The 23,957-nt window shown below is 46.3% G+C and overlaps 1 protein-coding gene across 1 annotated transcript in view; it reads right to left on the bottom strand.

The window, feature by feature from the left end:
• The window catches only part of TBXAS1 (thromboxane A synthase 1), a 149,966-nt gene that overhangs the window by 65,812 nt on the left and 60,197 nt on the right, over window positions 1–23,957 (bottom strand). Inside the window, exons 4-5 of the mRNA XM_021692857.1 lie at window positions 15,058–15,154; window positions 3,307–3,423 (exon numbers count right to left, since the gene is read on the bottom strand). Of these exons, the coding sequence (XP_021548532.1) occupies window positions 3,307–3,423; window positions 15,058–15,154 (214 nt within the window). The remainder of the gene's footprint in view (window positions 1–3,306; window positions 3,424–15,057; window positions 15,155–23,957) is intronic.

The following is a 23,957-nucleotide window of genomic DNA, read 5'->3' as shown; positions in this document are numbered from 1 at the left end:
CCCAAGAACCTCAAACTCACCCAGTCTAAATGCCCCAGAGGTGGGGAGAGAGGTGACTATTGCTGCCACTGGAATGGCATCCTTTCTAATGGAAAACCCAGAACTTAAATTCAACTATATTGAGTGGGAAGATTTTTCAATAGAGTTAAGTTTACGGGTAGTATATGTTAAGTAATGGGGTAGAACTGAAGCAAAACCCAGGGAATCTGGTCTGTGAAATTTCTCCCTCCTCCCTTCCCCTCTCCCCTACTCCTTCACATCATATATGACCTCCCACTTTCCCCTTGGTACCTTAGTGCAATAAACCACTTGGAGGAACTCTATTTTCTGCAACGAATCCAAAGCATTTTCTCCTTCTGAACCTAGGAGCACTGAATTTGTTTGGGAAACGACATTCTATCAGTTTTTGGAGTATACCCTATAGAGTGCTAAAGAAATCTAGACCTTGAAAAAAGACCCAGATTTATTATTTTTTTCCCCAAAGAAACAGCTCAAATCTGTCGAGAAAACTTTCTCCCCTTTCTTGCTTACTTAAAAAAAAAAAAAAAAAATCAGCTACCCTTCATCAATTTCTTTTCAACAAGTGATGAGATTCTGCATCTGCTGTGCTGCCCGAAACCACTGTTTACTCATGATCAAAGAAATTTGATGCGACATGTTTGAGCTAGTGATGTCAACCCTCGGTTTACCTACTTCTCTTCCCCACCCCTCTTTTCGGCTACCTCAACATTTTAGTGACTGCCTGTAATAAAGGTGACACTCCCCCCACCTTGTCTGGGTGGTCATCCTACTGCTTTGCAGTTTTTAAAGAAGGAGGCCGTTCCTTGGAACAGATCCTCACCCGAAATCTCAGTATGTAGCACAGCAAAGCGTGGAGCAGGGCCCGTTCCTCCAGCTGAAGCGAGACCGCCCGTCCTTGCGTTTCCCTGAGGGGATCTTACCCGGCGCTGGCTTCACATGGGAATCACCTGGGGAGCCGCAAAGCCCCTCAGACCCGGGCTGCTTTCCAAACCAGACCGATTTAATCAGAACTGGTCGATGTGGGCCTCCGCCCTGGTTTTCAAAGCTCCCAGGTGATTCGCATGTGTACCTGCGGCTGAGGAGGGCGGTGTCTCCTGCTCTCCGCGCCCTCCCGGGTCAGACTGGGGCCTGCGAGGAGGGAACCGAGCGTGCGTGGGCAGCCCTACTCGGATCTGGGTCCGTTCTCATGCTGCCGTGTCCCATTCTGGGTGAAGCAGTGGCAGGCCGACGTGACCAGATGGTGGAGCTACGTTTCTCAAAGGGCTTTACCGGTAAGAAAGGAGAAATGTGTACTTCCTCTGTGTGAAACGTGTTTCCATACCTTAGTAGCTTCCAGACTTGGGCAGGAAAGACAGAAGTGCTGCTTCTGATCCCCCTAGGTTTCCACAGAGGCCCCGTTTGCTACCCTTTCCTCCCCCCCGCCGTCCAGATGGCCCCTGGGATGGTCCTAAGGAGCCTTAGAACAATGTTTGAAAATCACACGAAGGTAAGAGAGGCGAAGCATGTTCTGGAGTTGGATTAAGACGTTGGCTGTGCCACTTAAGCTGTGTGACGTGGAGCGTGTTACTTAACCTCTCTGTGCCTCAGTTTCCTTCTCTGTGCAGTGAGGGTGATCCTGATAGTATTGACCTCACAGGGATGTGGTGGAGATGAAGTGCGGTGAGACAGATGCACAGATAAGAGCTCGGTGAGTTTCAGCTGGTGCTACAGGCTGAGCTCACCCGCCGCCCTCCAATACCAAAACCTCACCAAACGTGGGCAGGATCACTGGTTTCTGAGTGCATTTTATTGGATGGGATTAATTACGAAGTATGGGACCTCTCCCCTTCTGGGGGACTTCAGAAGATTTATAGGAATTCAACAGGACTGTATGGGTGAGCATCTTGAGTTTAAGAGTAGCTTTCATTGGGCGCCTGGGTGGCTCAGTTGGTTAAGCGACTGCCTTCGGCTCAGGTCATGATCCTGGAGTCCCTGGATCGAGTCCCGCATCGGGCTCCCTGCTCGGCGGGGAGTCTGCTTCTCCCTCTGACCCTCCTCCCTCTCATGCTCTCTGTCTCTCATTCTCTCTGTCTCAAATAAATAAATAAAATCTTAAAAAAAAAAAAAAAAGAGTAGCTTTCATTTCTTGACCTGAAGACAGGCTGCTTGGAGCCCAGGCTGTCTGGAACAGCTAGACATGGTGGATGGCTCTGGAAGGACGCTTGCTCTGGAGTTGCCCAGGTACTTGGGACTCTGAGTCAGTCCCTCAGCACTTCACATCAGAAGGGTTCAAGTGCTCGGTCCCCCAAATGCTTGCAGAATTCAGGCCAAACACCAAAGCCGGACCAGCAATTGGTGAAGATCACGTGTGACGGAACTTGGCCGAGAGGCAGGACCGAGGGCCGGAAGAAAAGAGTGGGCCTCTGGCTGGGGGAAAGAGGGAGCCCAGGGTTTTAAAGAGCTGGCAGCATGTTGTGTTCCTATCCCACTGACGCGGCCTCCAAGGTTACCCTGGGCATGCCTGTGTGCCTGGCGTTCACTCCTCCCCCGCGGTCCATGGCCCTCTCTTCCCTCCTTCAGACTGGATCCATAGCTCACCTTTGTTTCAAGGGGTTCTCTGGTTCCTCCCTATGGAAAAGGTGTTTCACCTGGGAGTTTATTAGAAATGCAGAATCTCAGCCCCCCCTCCTCCCAAGACCTGCTGAATCAGAATCTGCATTTTAACAAGATCCCCAGGCGATCCATCAGACATGGAAGGAGGAGAGGCACGGCTCCCGTTTTCTCCTGGGTGGCCTCAAAGTGCCCGGGGCAGAGTCTTGGGACCTCGCGGGAGTGCCAGACGCACTTCTACACTCATAATTGTTTTGTGGCCACTGGAGATGGGGGAGCCTGAGGAAGTGGAACCCACTCCTGTACACTCCCCCGGGCTTTTTTGCGTCCTAGGGAGGTTTGAAGGCCCCTGTGGGCAGCGCGTTGTATTTATTTATTTATTTATTTCATTTTTAAAAAAGATTTTATTTATTTATTTGAGAGAGAGAGAATGAGACAGAGAGCACGAGAGGGAAGAGGGCAGAGGGAGAAGCAGACCCCCCGCTGAGCAGGGAGCCCGATGTGGGACTCGATCCCGGGACTCCAGGATCATGACCTGACCCGAAGGCAGTCGCTTAACCAACTGAGCCACCCAGGCGCCCCGGGCAGGGCATTTTAAAGTGCCGCGTGGACAAGGGGTGCCACGGAAACCCGCTCTCCATCATGATTTGGAGAGAAGGAACCGTAAGGGGTGAGTCTGCATTCCCTGCATCTTACCTTATTCAGCTTTTCAGGACTGAAAGCCGAAGTCAGGACACTTCTGACCTCTTCCCATCTTCTGTCACGTAAAAACAGGATGCTGTCCATTACTGGTTTGGACTCCAAACCTGACACCTGAGAGAAACAAGCAGAAGATTAGGACACGAGGGAGGCAAAGCCACCTTGGTGACAATACGGGTCTATGACAAACACTCTGGTTAAAGTCCACCAATGACCCCCAAACTAGGAGAATTCTCTCCCAAGGATATGGAGGAAGCATGTAAAGGCTCACAGATAATGGTCCAAAGATTCATGGGTGAGGGCCCGGGGGTAGGCTCTGCTGACCCACTTCTACCCTCTTACAATGCGGTCCTCACCATACAAGTGACTCAGCGGCTTCTATGGGTCCTGCCGCCCCCCTGCGGAGCGAGAGTTCCCTGAGGACCACACAGAAGGCTTCTTGGAGTTGGGCTCATCTTTCCTGGCATTGAGGTTCATGTCTGAACTTGGTGGCAAGAGATTTTGTGTGGCTGGATTGGTTACGTTGGGCCGGGAGATGACAGACTCGTGTCTCTGGCTCTTTGGGGACACGGGTGTGGAGGGGGAGAGAACGTGGGGAGTGTGGAGGGAGGGACAGGGAAAAGCAAGAGAATCTTTCAGAAGTACGTCTCAACAGAGCTGCTTCGAAGAGGACTCCTTCACTGTGTTTCTGGGTTCTTCTATTCAATCATTTTTCTCATTCAGCAAACATTTGTTGGGTCTCATATGTGCAAGGAGTTGGCTACACAGTGTCGAATAAAGAAGGCATTGCAGTGGCCTTCAAGGAGCTGACAGTCTCTTGGGGATGCAGACAGGAAGCCCCTACACTAACAAATATGCGTGTTATGAGAGAGAAATAGAGCCAGGGGAGAGAATGATAGGTCTAACTGGCCAGGAAGGTGGCTCTGAGGGGAGCTGTTCAAACTGAGTCGGAAAGCCCGCAAAACACTCCTCACCCTTCTTCCCAGGCCATTCTGTTCCATTTTGAAACCAGCTACTCCTACCGGGTCATCCAAACCGGGGTCCCGCAAGCTGGTCGAAGTGCCCCCAGACCCAGGGCGCCAGGGTACAGGAAGGCAGGGGGATTGGAAGACCAAGCACTCTCTGGCACCTTGTTTGATGGACACTTTCACTATTTCTTTTCACTGTTTTTGAGTTGAAATATGAAGCCAGCCATCATAATTCAAAAGCCTGGTAAAAACTCGTGTTTAGAGGAAAATTATAATTTTCTGATAAAATATGAACATTCAAAATAAGCTATAAAACGTAACTGCAAAGTATCTAGGGGGGATTTAATTATATAGTAGAAGGAAGCTGCTGAGATATTTTTCTGCAGAGAAATCCCTCTCCCTATTTAGAATGAAATTCTTGAGGAGTGCCGTGGTCACTATACAGAATTGTACTTTTATGGAATTTTGGGAACATGACCCATTTGTTTGGGTTCCAGAGTCAAAGGAGGAAATGGTACATTATGTAAATTTGCATATTGGCAAACACCCAGTCCTGGGCCACGCTACATGTAATAAAGCATTTCAGTGCAAGGAGAGCTGGGTGGTGGTTTAGGGGGTTCTGACAGAACAGAATATATTAGAGGTAAGAGTCATGGTTGATTGGATCCTGCATCTGTCCTTCAGACCTAAGGATTGGATCCATGAGATTTTTTTAATCTTGCACCCAGAGGACAGATCTAATCTTCCACATAATACGTCAGCGTTGTCCTCAAATATCTTCCTCATCAGCCTGCCATGCCAACACTCTCCTCTCAGCCTACAGCTGCCATTAGAATTCTCCATTTCGTGATGGGAAATTTCAGGGCATTGGTTAGAGTCGTGTTTTCGTTTCTAGAGATGACACTGTGAGAGGGAGAGCAGCTGATCGGTCCCTTCAGAAGAGCGGTGGGGTGATGAGGGGACAGTTTGACAGATTTTGGAATGTGTAGGTGGAAAGAGAAGACTTGTTAGATCAGAGAGTGGTACTTAGGATGCACTGAAAACTTACTGAATGCATATTATGTGGAAGAGGAAATTTAGGTTGTTTCAGTGACCCTGAGGGGTAGAAGTGGGTTCTGTTGTGGAAGCTATGGGGAAAATGCCAGCTCATCTAAAGGAGAACCTCTGAGCAGTCAAAAGCCAGAATTGTTCCAAGATAAAATAACCTGCTTTGAGTGATGAGCCCCTGTCACTGGTGACTGTAATCCATTTTGGGGAAATTCGACACAAGAGGCTTGAGCTTCCAGGGGGGATTGGTCTAAATGACCCTTAAGGACTCTCCCAGCCCTGAGGCTTCATCTCCAGGGGAACACTACAGGCTTGTCTTCACATATATATACTTTTCAATTGTGGCAAAATACACGCAATGTAAAACTTACCATCATAACCATCTCTAAGCGTACAGTTCTGTAGCATTAAGTATATTCATACTGTGCAACCATCTCCACCATCTGTCCACAGAACGCTTTTCATCTTGCACAACTGAAATTCTGTGCCTATCGAACACTAACTCCCTTGTCCCCTCCCCCAGCCCTGTTTCTGCATAATAATTGGCTCCATTTACTGAGTGATGCCTCCAGAGCTCAGCCCTCCAGAGGGCTCTCTCCTGAGGTCCGAGACTGGGAGTATTGAGACAGGAAGGAAGATCCAGAGAAACAGGGCTTTCTAGACTCCTGTCCGCCCAGCCCTGTCGCCTGAGTCTCAGTGCAGGTGCCTCCAATCACTCTGCAGCCAGGGGGTTTCCAGACTACAGGCCATAACCAGCCATGAAATCAAGGTAGTGGATGGCAAACAGCATTTTAGAAAAGAAAAGCTAAGGGAAACAGGGAATAGAACAGTGTAGAAGATACTCTGAGGAGCATTTCAAAGTAAGAATAAGTATTTTGTTTTCAAGATAGGGGTGTGTGTGTGTGTGTGTATGTGTGTGTGTAAGAGAGAGCATGTGAGAGTGTATGTGTGTGGGAGAGTGTGTGGGTGTGTATTCTGTGTCATAATGTGAAATGTGTTTTTACACAGTCAAAAAATTTCCAAAAGCCTACACTAACCTAAACCCCCAAACCGGGAGTGTTCCCCCCTCCCTCGACTAAAATCCTGCCCATTGCGGAGTTACCAAGCTGTGACCATTTATTGAGCACTACTATGTGCCAGGTTCTATGTCAGCACCGAAACTATCAAGACAAAGAATGGAATCCTTGCCCTCAAAGGAGCTCACAGTTGACTTGGAGGGTGGGAATGGGGTGGTTTACAACCAGTATATGTTGATCTTACCGCTAACAAAGTGCTTTTCACATCATTTCCTTAATCTTGGGGTGATTCTCCAGGAATTATGAAAACACTGCTTTGGCAAGCCGCAATAGTTCAATAGTGGCCTTGTGGCCAAGTTCCCCTGGGACAGCTGAATGCGTTTGTCTTTTCCATTAAGATCTCTTAAAATGGAGTCTAGCTTCTTATTAGGCCCGCCAAGCATAAGCTTTAAACTTTGAAGAACCACATCATCCGGAGGAACGAGTTATTAAAGCAAACCAACACCTCGGCATTCTGTGTTCCCAGGAAGAGAGCACCATGCATGGGGGGTTGAGCGTGGGCCAGACCCGTAGCCTGAGAGAGCCATACGAGAACCACCAACTCTTTCTGGAAAATGCTGCGAAATGCAAAATGCATGCAGTGCATGTTTTTGCTGTCACTGAGCAGGTGTGTCATGATGAAAAATGTGTAAGAGGCCTAATAGAATATGAAGCTGGAGCCCTCCCCGCCCCCCCCACAAAAAGGTTTCTTGTGTCCTGGCACCTGCAAGAACGTTGACTTAAGATGTGTATGATCTCTGTGATGCCTTGGCAGGGCAGTCAGCAATCCTCCAACAGCCACACAGGGCTGCAGGCAATCTACAGAGGGAGGTGCTTCTGAAGACTCCAAGATACTGTTACAGATCTCCGGTCATGAGGCCAGTGTTGCCAACCCGTTCAGTGTAAAGTATGTCAGGTACGCTGCAAAAATATGAATATCAAAGTGTGCCATGATCACAAGATGCTGGGCCTGCGGTTGCAAACTTTCGAATTCTCACACAACCTTGCCCAGATGAGGAAGCTCTATGGCACCACCTCTCTCCTCATCTGCGTCCGTGAAACCTCTTGCTCGGCCCCTTATTATATGACTCAACAAAAGCTCTAGAATTCTCTCACCTGGATAAGCCCAAATTCTATGAAAACATGTTATTTTCACCATATGACGACTGCTATCCGGCTGTACAAAGATTTCAAACAAACAGCTTAGCTTTGGTGCTTTGATGTAGAAAAAGTGTTCTGTCCCCACTGGGGAGTTTTTATCCGTTCACTCTTGGCCAGTAGAAAATGATCCTAAGGGACACACTTTGGTCCCTCGCTCTGCCTTAGACTGGGACTGGTCTAGGGGGCTGGCTTAGGGGGCCCAACCCAGATCAGGCTCCATCTGCCAACTCGGCATCAGCTGCTGGAAGGAAGGGGACCTCTTTTAATTTGGACAAAGTCCTGATATGGGCGCTGGTGGCCCTGCCTGATATAGGGTTCCTAGAATTTTATCCACCAAAGAGGAGGAAACCACAGGCTTGGAACTGTGTTTCTGTGAGCCCTATACCCCACAGCGCGGGCTCCTCCTGACTGGGGGAGGGGTCCGGGGGGCTTGTGAAGTCTTCGGAGGAACACCTTCAAAAGCTCCCAGCCATTTCTTGACAGAAACAGTGTTAAGGAGAGACAGGTATTCTGGATATAGCACCTGTCACGCTTGACTGGGAGAAGAAATTCTCCCAGTGGGCCCTGAGAGGGACCCTTGCATCTGAAGCTCAAAACGGCTCTCTGGGATGCTGGCGGGATGCCATGGTTTACCCACTGGCGCTGACTGCCCCCTGCACTGGGAGCCAAACACACCTGGTGGTTAGTTCTTCTGACGCTCATACTTGATGCAAGAGGAAAGAGGCTCAGAGAAGTTGAAGGACTGGTCCATGTCACTCAGCTAATACAAGGCAGGAAATCCAGAATCTGATTTCATTTCTTTAAGCCATGTGCCTTTCACCATACCGCTGGGCCATGGCTTGTAGAAGGTGGGGGAGAATGGGAAGAAACTGGGTGTTGTTAAGAGAGACTGGGGCAATGGAGGAGCACGAGGGTCAGGACTCACGGGCACGGTGACTTGACTTCATGAGATGTTCAGGAATACAACTACTGAGACACCAGAATTGCTTCTGTGGCTTATTGACTGTTCTCTCCCCCAAATTCTAGATATTAATCTCCTGTTTTACACACTTGTTTCTACTTCTGCCACCACAAAAGTTAAAGAAAGGAGGTATAAATACAAGAACAAGATTTTACTTCGCCTTTTTTGAAAAATGTAAAGATGGCTTCCTGTCGAAGCAAGGGTCTAGTAAGACATGAAATATGAAATCATTTTCAGCAAGATTTTGAAGTTTTAAAAAGTTCTGCAAGGCACTGAGAGAAGTGCATTTGAGCATTGAAATCAATACCACTAGGCACTATTCCTACCTTCCTCAGGCTTCATGATGCACTCAGCACCTTTAAAAATGTTAGAGTTCACACTTACCAAGTTGAAAACACGAAGCTAAGTGTATTTCACAGATCAAATGCACTTCCCTGGGCCTGGCTTTTTCAGGACCAGCCACGTCCAGACCTGAGAAAAGCAGGTGAAAGGGGAGGCCTCCAGGGGGTGGGCATCCCATTGTGGGTGTCACTTGGGAACTTCCCATGGGCAGCCCATCCCAGGATGAGATGCTCCCAGCTCAGGCTAGAGGGTTTCCGGTGCATAGCACAGTGAGTCATAGAAGTCAGGGCGTCCTGGCTCAAAATAGGGCTCAGGCAAATGAGATTGCACACATCTGTTTCTGGCTTTTGGCGGTCTGGGTTTTACGTATGAATTTCTGCCTTGCTCAGAGCTGTGGACCAATCATGTGCACTGACTCTTCTCAAGAAAGACAAAGCTACTAAGTGAAATAGGTTGGCCAGAGAAAGACAAATACCATATGATTTCACTCATATGTGGAATTTAAGAAAGAAAATAAATGAACACAGGGAAAAGGAGAGAAAGAGACAAACCAAGAAACAGACTCTTAACTACAGAGACCAATCTGATGGTTATCAGTGGGGAGGGGGGGGGGGGGATGGGGGGGGACAGGTGATGGGGAATTAAGGAGTGCACCTGTTGTGTTGTTGTGTGGTGCCTGGGTGGCTCAGTCGGTTGGGTGTTTGACTCTTGATTTAGTCTCCGGTCATGGTCTCGGGGGCGTGGGATTGAGCCCCGCGTTGGGCTCCGCACTCAGAGGGGAGTTTGCTTCTCTCCCTCTCCCTCTGTCCCTCCTCGCCCTCCCCACCACCACACACTCTCTCTAAAATAAATACATAAATCTTAAAAAAAAAAAAGACAAAACCATAAAAGGAGTGCACTGGTGATGAGCACCGGGTGTTGTACGGAAGCGTTGAACCACGAAATCGTACACCTGAAACTACTATTACACTGTGCGTTAACTACCTGGGATTTAAAACTTAAACCCACAAAGCTGAAAAGAGCGCTCAGGGTTTGACATTCTCACAACGTAAATCTTACTGCTCACATTTGAAAACCTGAATGTTTTCATTTACTGGACGTTTTATTTAAGGGAAAGGGCATCAGAAATTCTAGAGGAGCAAGTTTCCCAAAGCTGTCACCAGTTGGAGGTGTGGGGGGCCCATTTGACGGCAAACCCGCGGAGCGCTCCCCCCACAGCTCCATGGACCCTGCAGGCAGGCCCCCAGGGCCCCAGCACAGCCGGCCCGCTCCGCCTGGAGCCCTGGTCAGAGCTTTCCAAGCTGATGAGCTCTGTCAGGAGCCCACACGCTCCTGTTCTCTGGAATGGGGCACTGCAGCAGATGCTGGGGGTAACGAGGTTTTCAGTGACTCATTTGCCTCAGAACTTTCATAATCTTTGCCAGCAGCCAAAGCTTGTGGTTTCACAGGGAAACCAATGATACCCACGTGCATGTGGGCAGAGGCAGCAGCTGTGGCAACCCAGGCCCTTGGGTCTCCATGATTCTGGATAAAACCATTCACCAAGGGCGCCTGGGTGGCTCAGTCGTTAAGCGTCTGCCTTCGGCTCGGGTCATGATCCTAGGGTCCTGGGATCGAGCCCCGCATCGGGCTCCCTGCTCGGCGCGGAGCCTGCTTCTCCCTCTCCCACTCCCCCTGCTTGTGTTCCTGCTCTCGCTCTCTCTCTCTCTGTCAAATAAATAAATAAAAAATTAAAAAAACAAAACAAAACAAAAAAACCATTCACCAAATCCATTACGTGGCTATAGGTGCGACTCTCGTGAGGCAGTGGTGGGGCTGGACCTGTGCCTGGACGGGAGACCCCCCCTCTTCCTGTGTTGCCCATGAGGACCTGAGGGCTGGAACGCGCACCCCACACACATACAACTACCACCACCTCTCACCTCTGCTCCACATGCAAGCGGCAGGACTGGGGGTGGGCAGGTCTGCGGACTGACCCGCCACGCCATATGCTGTCATTTTGGACCAGAACATAGAGCTCCTGGCAGCAGCTTAGTGATCGACCACACTGTCTCCATGCCCCCATCCAACTACACCACTCTAACACGAACCACAGACCGCTCTAACTCTTATCAATCTTCCCACAGCTTCCCCGACTCCAGGCCCTGAGGGGAGGCCAGGAATAAGAAGTCCCACTGCTGGTTCTGACCATTTCTGTGGAGTCACGTGAGCCCAGCTCCAGTTTCCACAGATACTTAAAAAAAAAAAAAAAGGCTGCCCCATGGCTTCGTTGAGTACCCGAGAGCAAAGGGGAGCTGGTTAAAAATATCCAAATAAAAAAACCCCAGATCCTGAGGTGCTGGGACAACTGAGGTTCTAGAAATGTGAGAGGATTGATTTGGGTTTAACGGTGAGGTGTGGTTGCAGGCCCACGAAGGTACTTCAGGAAGTGCTGAGGGCTGTGATAACGGCCCACGGACCCCACGCAGGGAAGGGGCAGGACGCGGCCGGGACACCACGCGGAAGTGAGGGCCTCAAGGAAGGCGAGTGGGAAGGCGAGATACCAGAACTGCCACCCCGGGTCTGAGTCACGGTGTCTTCAGCCCAGGCTTCTCGAGGTGGAAAAAATATTTCGCTCAACAAGTTTGAATTCAAATATTTGCTCCGTACAGATGTGTGTCAGCGAGTTCCCTGTGGTGTCACTCCCCCTCCGGCCGCTCAGCTCCGTCAGTCCCTCACGGGACGCTTACAGCTCACAGCAAATTCTAGAGCCAAACCCAGCTTCCCATATCACAGCCATTCTGCACCAGGCTGTTCTGGGACACGCGTAAGTCAAGCCTGGATTTGTGAGCAGAGATGGGCTCTCACAGTTGAAAAATGAAACCATGCGTTATTTAAGTTCCTTCTCACTTAATGTATCAGACTAATATGCTGAGGTATTTTCTGTATCACAAGGGACCATTTGGTGGAAGCTTGCATGGAGTAAGCATTTAATGTTTACTGAATGAATGTATAATAAAGCTGAATTGCTGAACACTTAAGTAAACATGGCTTATTAGAGGGAAGGCAGCATGGTGTCAGTATGAAGAAAGCACGCCTCACTAATCTCCTTGAGTTCTTTGAGCAGATAAATAAGCATATGGATAAGAGGGAACCACAGAACCCGATTTAATTTGACTTTCAAAAACCTGTGAGAAAATCCCACTCTAAAGATGGTTTTTAAAAAATTGAGTCACTAAGGATTGTTTTGTCATGAATATGGAATTGGCTTAAAGACCATAAACAAAGCTAAAGATAAATGAATACATTCCCAGATGGAAAACTATAAACATTGGGGTTTCCTAGAGATCTCATCTTTGATGGGTCTTTTTACATGTTTGTGAATGATCTAGAAGAGGAAGTGTGGATCGAATCTCCAGGTTCAGGTAGCAGAGAATGGTTCTTCTGGGGAGGATGTTAAGTTGATGGAGATTCACTTCGGTTTGAACAAGAATATATTGGGTACTGAATAGTCATCGTGTGTTTGGGCCATGAGGTATTCAAAAGACATAGACTCTGAAGGAGCTAATAATCAAGTTAGCATGATAGCCACACCTTTGTTTAACTGTAAATAGCAGAAGGCACCATGGGGTCAGTGACGATGATGATGTCTCTGTACGTGACAAATGCCATGAGGGTTCAGACAAGGGGAAAGGTAAATGTGGATTGAAGTAGGGAAGGCTTCTTGGAGGAGGCAGCATTTGAGGAGAGCCTTGAGGAACAGCTAGGGTTGAATGGCTGTAGAAGAAGTGGAGAGTCTTGCTGTCGACAGCAGCTAATGTACGTGGAGCGCTTGTCTCGCCTGCATAGAAGGTGGGGCTTGTCTTCGTGATCTCATTTAGCCTCACAGCAACCCAGTGAGGTCGATCAGATGCTCCTTTTCCAAAGGAGGAATGAGAGGCTTCAAGAAGGTAAATGATCTATTCCAGCTCACATGGCTAATAAACGTGAGACCCGCTGTTAGCTGCCTCCAGTTCAGCGAGTGTGGCAGGATGAGCAAAGGCACAGGGGCAGGACTCTCTAGAGCAGGTTAGAGAAAGAATGGAGGTGTCGGTCCCCCTGGAGCGACAGCCCGTCTTGGGGGAGGGTGGAGCATATGTAATGATCTAAATGACAAAGGCCCTTCAGTCTCATCTGGGGAGCTTGAACTTTATCCCCAGGGCACTGTGTGGAGTGGAAGAAGGAAAACGGAACCATATTCTGGGGATGGTAGTCTGGGAAGTAGCATAAAGTTAATCTGGGGGATGGAAAAAGGACAGACAACTGGCTTGGAGGAGAAATTGGCTGAAGCTGAGGCAGCTTTATTTTGTGCTCCCTGCTTAAACCTGCATGCTGAGTGTATGCCTGCCCCCCAGCACATCACTTAGAGCACAGCCGTCTTCCAGGTCAGCTCTCGGGGTCTCGTGCCCTGGTGACATCCTGACGTCACACGGCTGCCACGTCCCATGTCACTGCTGGGGGGCGGGGAGGGCTCAGGTGCCTTCGCCTGCTGGGACGCAGCTTGGGGGTCCGGGCCCTGTGATGCACTGGCTTCCCCCATTTCTTTAATTGACCTTCCTTACTGAGTCTGCCAGAGCTGCGTGCTACATCAGACTCCGTCCCTAAGATCCCGGCAGCACGTGAGAACTTCAGGGGACTCTGAACAGCAGAGAAGCAACATCACATTTGGGGAGGAACATCTAGAGGCAGCAGAGAAGTTAAGCTTCTGCAATTCCTTCAGCTACCCTGAGGTGACAGCATTAACAGGTCAGGCGGTCACCTCCTTCTAGTGGCCATGTGGTGTCTGGCATTGGGCCTGACACTCTGGGGACAGAAGATGAGCTCGTTTGGGGTGAGCAACCAACTACTCGTGAAACCGTGATGATCAGAAATGTCACCCGAGGCAGCTGTTAATAGTGGTGGCAGTAAGGACTTGAGTTGGGAGGTGGCACGGGAAACCCTGCTCTTCCTCCTGTTAGTCATGTGACCAGGGTTGTCACTTAACCCCTGAGTCTTAGTTTCCCTGTCCGGAAAATAGAGATTGTACCAATCTCCTAAGTTTTCATGAAATTTGATGAGAAAAAACCACTCTGGGTGGTTCAGCCAGCACGGAACCCAGGAGAGCTATGCTAATATCTTTAAGACTCAGCCCCAGAGATCTATCTAATAAGCCTTCCCCTGGTCCCATCCCAGATGGCACAGCGATTCCCACTACAGCACAAGTACCAGACCATATTGTACTGGTCTCTTTGCCCGTCTGCCACTGTCACTAGACTGCAAGCTCTTTCAGGGCAAGCCCACATCTTCTATCTCTTTAAAATCAGCACCTAGACAGTGCCTGGCATATGGTGGGTGTGCAAAAGTTTGCCAAATAACCAAGAAAAGTGAATATATTACCTACTATTCCCATAAGAATGGAAGTTGAGTTCAATTTGCCCCCCTCCCCCCCAAAAGTTGTGATTCTCTGAATTCTCATAAGCAAATGCTTATTAATTCACTTTAGAACCTTTCCAAGAATCAACATAAAGGTTATTGGTCTTCTCTGCTAGAATTCCAATCCTTCCCATCTCTGTAAAATAGGGACAACACTGACGTCTGCCTCTATCAGTCACCTCTTTCATTCTTTGGGAGTTCTTGTGAAAGATAGAAAGTAGGATATGTACTTTCTAAAAAAGATGGAATGTGCACGTTCTTTAGTGGATTGGATTGAACTGACATCGGGTAGCCCTCTTACAGCCTTCTCCTGCTACAAGAGGACGAATTTCCCTTGTAATGTTGCTTGTCTTCCCTTTCCAGCCTTAAGACTTTTATATGCTCTGGGAAAGATGTAAGCACAAGAGGCTTGAAATTTTGCCTTCCCTCTGATATTTATTAACCTTCCTCTGTCTTCTTCCGTCACTTGACCTGCACCCTCTGGATTCCTCTAGCTTTGAGCACAAGCTTTAAAAAAAACCCTTCTGGTTTTAGCATTTTTATTAGCCAGAACTTCTCTTGAGCTTTAGCTTTCTTGAAGTGTTTCTTAAATGCAAATGCCATTCTTTTCTACCAGTCCTGCATGTCTCTTTTGAAAACCTGAATTCATTGGAGAGCTGTTTTGAGTGGAACTGATCTAAACCTGGTAAGAGACCCAATCATGTCCCTATTAGATGTGATGTGCAGTCTTTGAATCTTCGAAATGATTCCCCATTCATCCATACGCAGAGAGAAAACGACATACCATTCTGTTGGTAAAGTTATGGAAGTTCTCAACCAACACCTGCTCGATCATGTCTGGCTCAGAGATAACAATAAACATCCGGCGACCAAGATAGTACCTGGGGGAATAAGAAAATTACTTTAAAATGTGTTGTATTTATCTACCCATTTCTCCTTTCCAAAAAGAATTCACCATGCTTAGAATGAAGGATAAAAGGCAAATAGGAAGTAAAGATGTGGAGAAGATGTAGAAATGTGTGTGCTAATCGTGAGGGATAGTATAGCTGTGATGATCTAGCATCAAGTTTCATTCCACAAACATTTCTGGAATCCTACCGTGCACCAGGCCTTGGAAATTCTGGGATAAATAAGACAGAGTCCCTGCCCCCAAGGAACTCATGGCCTGATAGAAAAGATAGATCTGTAAATGTAAACACAATATTAAGGAATTCGTAAGATCCAGGAGTAAGTAAAAATGGCAGTGGTCAGCATTGTCCATATTGTCCAAAAATGGGGAGACAGGCATTCTAGCAAAAGGAAGCCAAAACTTTTATATGTTGATCCTTGGAGAAAGTCTAAAGTGAATTAATAGATGCTGTGCAAATTTAGCAAAAATCAAACCTGCTGGTGAAAGGCTGAACATCTGGTTGCCACACCTGTGCATGAAGAAGTTCAACAGATACTTCTGACATTAATGAAGAAATGGAGGAAAGGAGCAGCCAGTCAGCTGGTGGTAGTGAACTCTGAGTGGAGGCAGCACTTGAGTACATGTCTGGTTACATTTATCTAAGTACTGGGGGCACAAAAGCAAGTAAGACCCAGTCACAGTTTTCAAGGGTCACAGAGTCTGATGGGAGTGAAAGTTAGGTAATCAGCACCCAGTGTGGCATCTGACAAGCAGGGGTAACATTGGAGGCACACCCAACTTCCCAGAGGTGGTGCTTCTCAAACTGTGTTCCAAAAGATAAGCAGGAGTTAGTTCGGGAAAGTGGGTGGCAAAGGGGGTGAGGCTATACTAGGCAGAGGAATCTGTTTGTGCAACTGTCCGGGGACAAGTCTGCTTAGGGGAACTAGGAGTGCTTGGCTACATGAAGCAAACCCGAGTGGTGATGATGAGTGGGTCCACTGCATAATGGCATGTCTTTAGTCTATGAAATTATACTTTCAGGATGTAATGTGATCACTGTCATATCCAGCTCAGAGCACTAAGGAATAGATTTTAAAGGTAAAGTCACAAGATATGAAAACAGCAAAGTTTACTCTTAATTCTTAGTTACGAAGAACTTTCCAAAACCTAAAAATGGCTTTAATTTTTTTTAACTCTTTTCTCACTGACTAGGGGAAAAATGAAAAAAAAAAAAATGTGGCTGGCACATATTAGGCCCTCAGAAAATATTCACCTGAGTGATCATATTTTCCAAAATTGTGGGGGAAATCTTTGGGAAACAGGAATTCAACAGATGTGGTAGAAGGGAAGAAATGATACTAAGTAGTTTTTATTGTTTTTAATCAAGAAGACCACAAATGACTCAATATGGCAATAAACCAATCCTTTCATAAAATTTATGGGGTGTGTCATGGAACTCTTGAGAATCTAGTGAAAGCTGCAGACATTCTCCTAAGAAACATGGACATTCACAGCATTTTATATACAACTTGAGGGGTTCTTGGACCCCTGACACCCACTCTAGAGCAAAGCTTCTCAAATATAAAATGTGCTTAAAAGCCACCTGGGTTTGAAGAACTAACTGCTGAAAATTTCTCCCATTTGACAAAAAACATAAAGTTACAGATTCAAGAAGCTGAGTGAATCCCCTATAGGAGGAACCCAAAGAAATCCACACCAAGACATATCATAATTAAACTTCTGAAAACCAAGAACAGAAAAAAATCTTGAAAGCATACAGGGAGAAGGGAGGGATTATTTATAGGGAACACTGATTCAAAAGACAGCAGATTTTTTATCAGAAACCATGGAGGCCAGAAGAAAGTGGCCTATTTCTCAAATGCTGAAAGAAGAGGACTATAAATCACAAGTCCTATACCGGGAGAAAATATATTTCAGGGAGGAAGAAGAAATAACAATTTTGTCAGATGAAGGAATACTAAGAGAATTTGTCACTAGCACATCTACCCTTAAAGAATGGCTAAAGGAAGTTCTCCAAACAGAAGGGAAATAATAACAGAAGAAAACTTAGAACTTCAGAAAGGAAAGAATACTATGGAATGCCTAAAAAGTAAAAGACTAGGCTTCTCATGAGTTTCTCAAATGATACTTGATGCTTGCAAAAATGATTACACCATCTGATGTGGGGTTCGGTATACTTAGAGATATACTTAGAGATAATGCTTAAGATAATTATAGTTAAGAAGTAAGGAGGATAAAGGGACCAAAATGGAAGTAAAGTTTCTTCACATCACTCAAAGGGGTAAAGCATCTATACCAGTAGACTGAAAAATTACATATGTATATTTATGCAACCACTAAGAACACTCTACAAAGTGATATACAAAAAAATTTTTAATGTCATAAAGGAATTCTAAAAAATGTTCAAGTAACCCAAAAGAAGGAAAGACAAGTGAAACAAGAAATAGAAGAAAACAAGTACATTACTCTGTTATAAATATCATGATTAGATAACAGTTTGGAATTTGTGGCTGTAGCTAACATAGTATTGGGACAGAAATTTATAGCATTAAGGGCTATCTTAGAAAAAAAGGAAAATCTTAAATGAATAAGTTCCTACTTCAAGCAACTAGAAAAAGAGCAAAAAACCTAAATCAAATGGAAGGAAGGAAATAATAAAAAAGAGCAGAAATGAATAAAATTGAAAACAGAAAAAAGAAAATTAATGAAAAAAATTGGCTCTTGGAAAAAAATCAATAAAATTAGTAAACATCTAGCAAGATTGACAAAGATGAAGAGTCAAGACACAAATCTTGGAGTCAAGACAAGTCAAGTCAAGACACCAGTATCAGGAATGAAATGGGATATCACTATAGATTCTACAGCCATTAAAATAATAAGGGACTACTGTAACAACTTTACACTAATAAATTTGACAACTTAGAAGAAACGATCCATTTCCTCAAGAACCACAAACTACTAAAGCTCACCCAAGATGAAATAAACAATGTGAATAATCCCATAACCATAAAACAAATTGGATCCATAATTTTAAATTTCTTGAAAAAGACATGTCTCAACTCAGATGGTTTCAGTGGAGCATTCTACCAAACATTTAAAGAATAATTAATAATTTTACACACTCTCTTCCAGAAAATAAAAGAGGAACAATTCCCAACTCAATTTATGAAGCCAGTATTACACTGATACCAAAACCAGAAAAAGACAGTACAAAAAAAGAAAACTAGATCAGTATTTCTCATGAACTTGGATACAAAAATCTTCAACAAAATATCAATAAGTCAAAGCCTGCAGTCTTTAGAAAGAATTCTACACCACAACCAAGTGGTATTTATTCTAGGTATACATGACTGGTTCAATATTTCTTTTAAAAGTTTGTTTAATTAATTAATTTAAGAGAGAGCGAGCATGAGTGGGGGGAGCGACAGAGAGAGAGGAAGAGAATCTCAAGCAGATTCCCCACTGAGTGTGGAGCCTGACACCAGGCTCCATCTCATGACCCTGAGATTATGACCTGAACCAAAATCAAGAGTCACATGCTTAATCGACTGAGCCACCCAGGTGCCCCAGGCTGGTTCAATATTTTTTAAAAAATCAATATGATCCACATATAAGTTGCATTAAAAAATTATGTGATCATTCAGTTGATGTAGAAAAAAGCATTTGACAAAATCCAGCACTCATTCATAATAAAAACTCTCATGAAGAGGGGAAATTTCTCAACTTTAAAAAGTATCTACAAGAAATCTACAAAAAAACCCCAGCTAACATCACACTTAATGGTGAAAGAGTGCTTTTTCCTAAGATTGGGAAAAGACAAGGACGTCTACCCTCTCTACTGTTATTCAATGTAGTACTAGAACTTCTAGCAAGTGCAATAAGGCAAGAAAAATAAATAAAAAGCATATAGATTGAAAGGAATAAACAAAACTGTCCCTACTCTCAGATGACATCATTGTCCACATAGAAAATCCTATGGAATAAAAAAAAAAGATCCTGAACTAATAAGTGAATTCAGCAAGGTTGCAGTATTCAAGATCAACACGTACACACATTAAAATCAATAGTATTTCTGTATACCAATAATGAACATGTTGAATTCAAAATTAAAATACAATGCCATTTATAATGCAGAGGAAATAAAGAAGACCGAAATAAATAGATATAGCATGTTCATGGATTGGAAGACTCCACACTATAAAGATGTCAGTTCTTTCAAAATGGATCCATAGGTTCAGTGCAATTCCTATCAGAAGCACGGCAAACATTTTTGTAGGCATAGACAAGCTTATTCTAAAATTTATATGGAAAGGCAAAGGATTTAGAATAACTAAATCCATTTTGAAAAAAAAGGGTGAAGTGGGAGGAATCAGTCTACCAGATTCCAAGACTTGGCTACAGTAGCCAAGAATGTGTGATATTGGCAGAAAAATAGACACATAGATGAATGGAACAGAATAGAGAACCTAGAAATAAACCCGCACAATATCCTCTACTGATTTTTGACAAAGATACAAAAGCAACACAGTGGAGGAAGGATAGCCTTTCAACAAGTGGTGCTGGAATACTTAGATATATATTGGCAAAAAACCAAACCTCACACCTACAAAAATCAACTCAAAATGGATCACAGAGTTAAATGTAAAACATTAAGCTGCTAGAAAAAAAAAAAGGGAAGAATCTTTGGGATCTAGGACTAGGCAGAGTTCATAGACTTAACAAATGTACAATCCATAAAAGACAAAAATCGATCAATTGCACCTCATCAAAATAAAAATTTTTGCTCTTTTAAAACCCTGTCAAGATGAAAAGACAATTGACAGTCTAGGAGAAAATATTTGCAAACCATATATCTGACAAAGGACTTCCATCTAGAGTATATGAAGAACTCATAAAACTCAATAGTTAAAAAAAACCAATCCAATAAAAAATGGGCAGGGGTGCCTGCGTGGCTCAGTTGGTTAAGCGTCTGACTGTTGATTATAGCTCAGGTCATGATCTCAGAGTCAATGAGACTGAGCCTCACGTTGGGCTCCTCACTCAGCGGGGAATCTGCTTGGGATTCTCTCTCTCCCTCTCCCCCTCCCCTGCTTGTGCATGTTCTAAGTTAGTAAGTAAATAAATAAATAGAATCTTACCCCAAAATGGGCAAAAAGACAGGAAAAAATATTTCACCAAAGAGGATATACAGATACTATACCTTGTCATTCCACCCACCAAGTCCATCCCCAGCATCTGGTCATGGGGATGGACTCGCCACCCAGGCATGCCAGTCACAGTGTCTCATCTCCTTGGCAACAGTGACTGGTCCTGGGGTGGACACATGACCCAGTTAGGGCCAGTCAGAAACCTTCATTGGATATATACATGGAGACTGCAGGGAGAAAGCTTTGTCTTTCTCCTGGAGTTGCTAAACTGGGAATATATGAGTACGGGACTGTCGGCGGCCATCTTTCTACCACATGTAGGAACTGCCTGCAGAAGGAGCTAATTGGGACAAGCAGAGATTTCAGACAAACGGGGTGTCAAGGAAGTACAAATCTGTTGAGGCTCTGCCTGTTGCTGTCCTTCCCGGGTCCTCCCCACTTCAGTTATAGCTTGTGTGCTTCAGGTCATTTGAGTTGGGTTTCTATCCTTTGTAAATCAGAAGTCCTAACCAATATGGTGCACCCTTTCCTCCTCAACTTTGTGAATACCTGATGCCCTTCCGCCTCTCAAAATATACTTCCCTAAGGGGTCTGATCTCAGTTTTGTACATCAGTGTGAAGTTATGGGGGGCATCTCACTGCTTCCTGAGATGGGGTGGCATATTGCCAAGTAATATGCACTAGAGCCCGGGACGTTGTATCTGGGATCAGCCAGCGTTGCAACTCACTCAGACAACCACGGCAGGCAAACTCTGTAAAGCCCACTTCTGAGCTCCAGCTTCCTCGCCTCTGAAATATGGAAGCAAAACATGACAATCTCTGCAGTCTGGTGTGCCTCTGAATCCTGTAATTCCTATGAATTAAAAAGGAAATTACATCATGGTCTTTGAATTTTAAGTCTCCTTTCTATAGGGTGTGAAGGAACCTCCTAGATCAGTGAAATGAGCCAGTGAAGTGTTCAACTGGGTTGAGGACCGTCCTCAGACCCTTTGAGTGAACCACAGCTGTCCCCATTTACTATGTGCTTACCACCTGCCAGGCCTTGTTCTAAGTGCGCTGCCCGTATGATCTCGTTTCATCGTCTTGGGACATGGATGCGGTAGTTACTATACCCACTTTTCAGAATAGGACACTGAGGCTGAGAGAAAGAAGGTGCCCGAGGACGCGCTTCTCCCAGGCTGCCTGGTCTATGGAGCGGCTCAGCGTTGAGCAGGTGCATGAGCGGAAGCCACCAGGCCACCAGCTGCGCCGACGGGGGTCTTTTCAAGGAGGGAACTCAGACTAGCTTCCTGTTTCACGGGCCAGACCCCCACCCCCAGCCGCCACCCCAATTACAAAGGTAAGTTCTTGCTTCATCTTTTGGTAAAAGTTCTTAGCCACTTATGTTCATTTATATTTATTTATGCACATAAGAATCTGCTTATTGAACTCCAGAGCAACTGGTTGAAGAGAAAATTTAGGCCAATCAGTGAGGTATTGTGCAAATAAGAAAACCCACTTGTTTGTTTAATTAGCAGGTTTTCTTTTTCTTTTTTAACTGACCAGTCCGTTCAATCAAGATAGTTGGTAACTGCCTTCTGGGCACCGAGGCTGGGTAACCTGCCGCTATTAGCCTGTGGGCTGCCTGGCCCTGTTCCAGAAGGCCTGCACCTGTCAGGGGCGGCCAGGCTCTCCAGGCTGTTCATTAGAGGCACCTACAGGACCCGACACGGGAGGATGGCCAGGTGACATAACCGAATGGAAAAGCATGTTGTAAACTAGTACGTAGAGTTGTGTAAATAAATAATAGCCCATCTGACTCTTCATCAGTTCACTCAACAAGCATTTACAGAGCACATACTCTGTGTCAGGTACTATGCTGGGGCATGCTAATAATATCCCTGGAAAAAGTCTAGAAGAAGCTATACTAGCCAACAGTGCTGGTATCCGGAGCAGGAAATGATGGGGGACTTGGACTTGTCACGTTGTGTTTATTTCTTTACTGTCCCAGTATTTTATAATGACTGCATGTGACTTTTCTAATAAGAAAAAGACAAAAGGGGGGAAAGAAAGAATTTCTCACCAGATTGGCCCCGTGGTGTCTTTCAAGAGTCAGGGTGGGGGTTGGGGGTTGGCAGTGGCGTACCTGCCGGGACTTGGGTTCAAGGCCCTGCCCTGTGATTTCACAGCTGTGTCACCTTGGGCAAACCACAGCCTTCCCGAGCCAGCTTCTTTAATCAAAGAGGCCGGCTCGGAGGGTCGGGTGAAACACATGAAACTGTTGTGCCCACAGTAAAGTTTTAGGTAAGCACTGGTCATCATCACCTCTCCATCAGAAGTGTGAGCCACCCCCTCCCACGTGCCCCAGCAGGTGCACGAGCAGAAGCTGCTAGAGCCACTTTGTAGGGGGTGAAGAGGCTGGGTGAGGGGTGCCCCTGCGGGAGCAGGTGATATGCTGGTCCCCCACCCCCCCCAGCATCTGCAGAAGGAATCTAGATGCTCGTCCAGAGACTCCTGGTTTCCAGGTAGAGTCTGAAGGCTGGATGGGGGTCTTCAGCTTCTCTGGCAGCTGCTAAGCATTAAGCATCTGATAAATCCTTGCCTCGGTGACCGTGTGATTTCCCGGGGGGTGGAGGATGCCGAAGGCTAACTACTGGCTTGTCCTTAAGCCTAACCTCTGGCCCACCCTGTAGATGTGCAAGTGGTAGGACGCTCAGGTGGGGGGGTGGGGAAGAGCCTGAAGGAGGTCATTGTGGTGAGAGTCTAGGACTCTCACCTTCCAGAAAGTTCTGAGAAAAGCCAAGTAGAAGTCCAGTGCCAGTTGTACTAGGGCGTTTGGTTTTCTGGGCTGGGCAGCGGTCATGGCGCTGGGGAAAGAATGGCCCTAGGAGGCCCGGAGGTCTGTCCCAGCTCGGCTCACTGGGGCATATCGCTATCCAAGCTGTCATGAGAGCCCAGGAGGCTTGAGTTAGCAGAGAGGCAGAGCAGACTCAAGCTGCCAGGGACTCTTTTCTAGAGGAGCAGTGACCGAGTCACAGGCCCGTGGGGTCTGGAGTCACTGGGAGCAGGGAGTGTGCCACCTGTGTGGGGACACCTCAGTGCACACATGCCCGGGGGCTGATCCTGACCTCACAGCCCTACGGAGCCTGATGGACCAAACCGGCCCCTCTTGGCGGGGCCTGGGGCCTGCTCAGTCTCTTCCTCCTGCCTTCTCCCTCCTGGTAGAGTCTCTGGCCTCTCACTTCCTGGCTGGACTTTGGATCTCCCATTCAGAGATGTATGTCTCCATCATTCTGGCTTGTCTTCCCAACCTGCTGCTTGTCTATACATGGGTCCCGACTCAGTTATCCGCCAAGGACTTTGTAAAATGCAAACCTAATGGCACCACTCCTTTATTTAAAACCCTTCAAAGGTTGGTCACCCTCAAGGCCTTTGGCAGTCTTCAGCATGGACTGCAGCATCCCTCACAACCTGGCCCCTGCCTTGATCTTCAGCCTCATCCTTCCCTATTCCCCATCACCCCAAGAGCCAGGACTGATGATCACCCTGACTCACTGAAACCCTCCATCATCCCTCACCTCCACACCTTTGCACAGGCTGTACCCCCCGCTTTCCTGGAACAGCATCCCTCCTTCTCGTTTTCCTGCC

This window comes from Neomonachus schauinslandi, chromosome 12 (genome assembly GCF_002201575.2).
Source record: "Neomonachus schauinslandi chromosome 12, ASM220157v2, whole genome shotgun sequence".
NCBI classification, from domain to species: domain Eukaryota; kingdom Metazoa; phylum Chordata; class Mammalia; order Carnivora; family Phocidae; genus Neomonachus; species Neomonachus schauinslandi.
The sequence above is the reverse complement of the archived record's forward strand: the minus strand, read 5'-3'. Positions and strand labels throughout refer to the sequence as shown.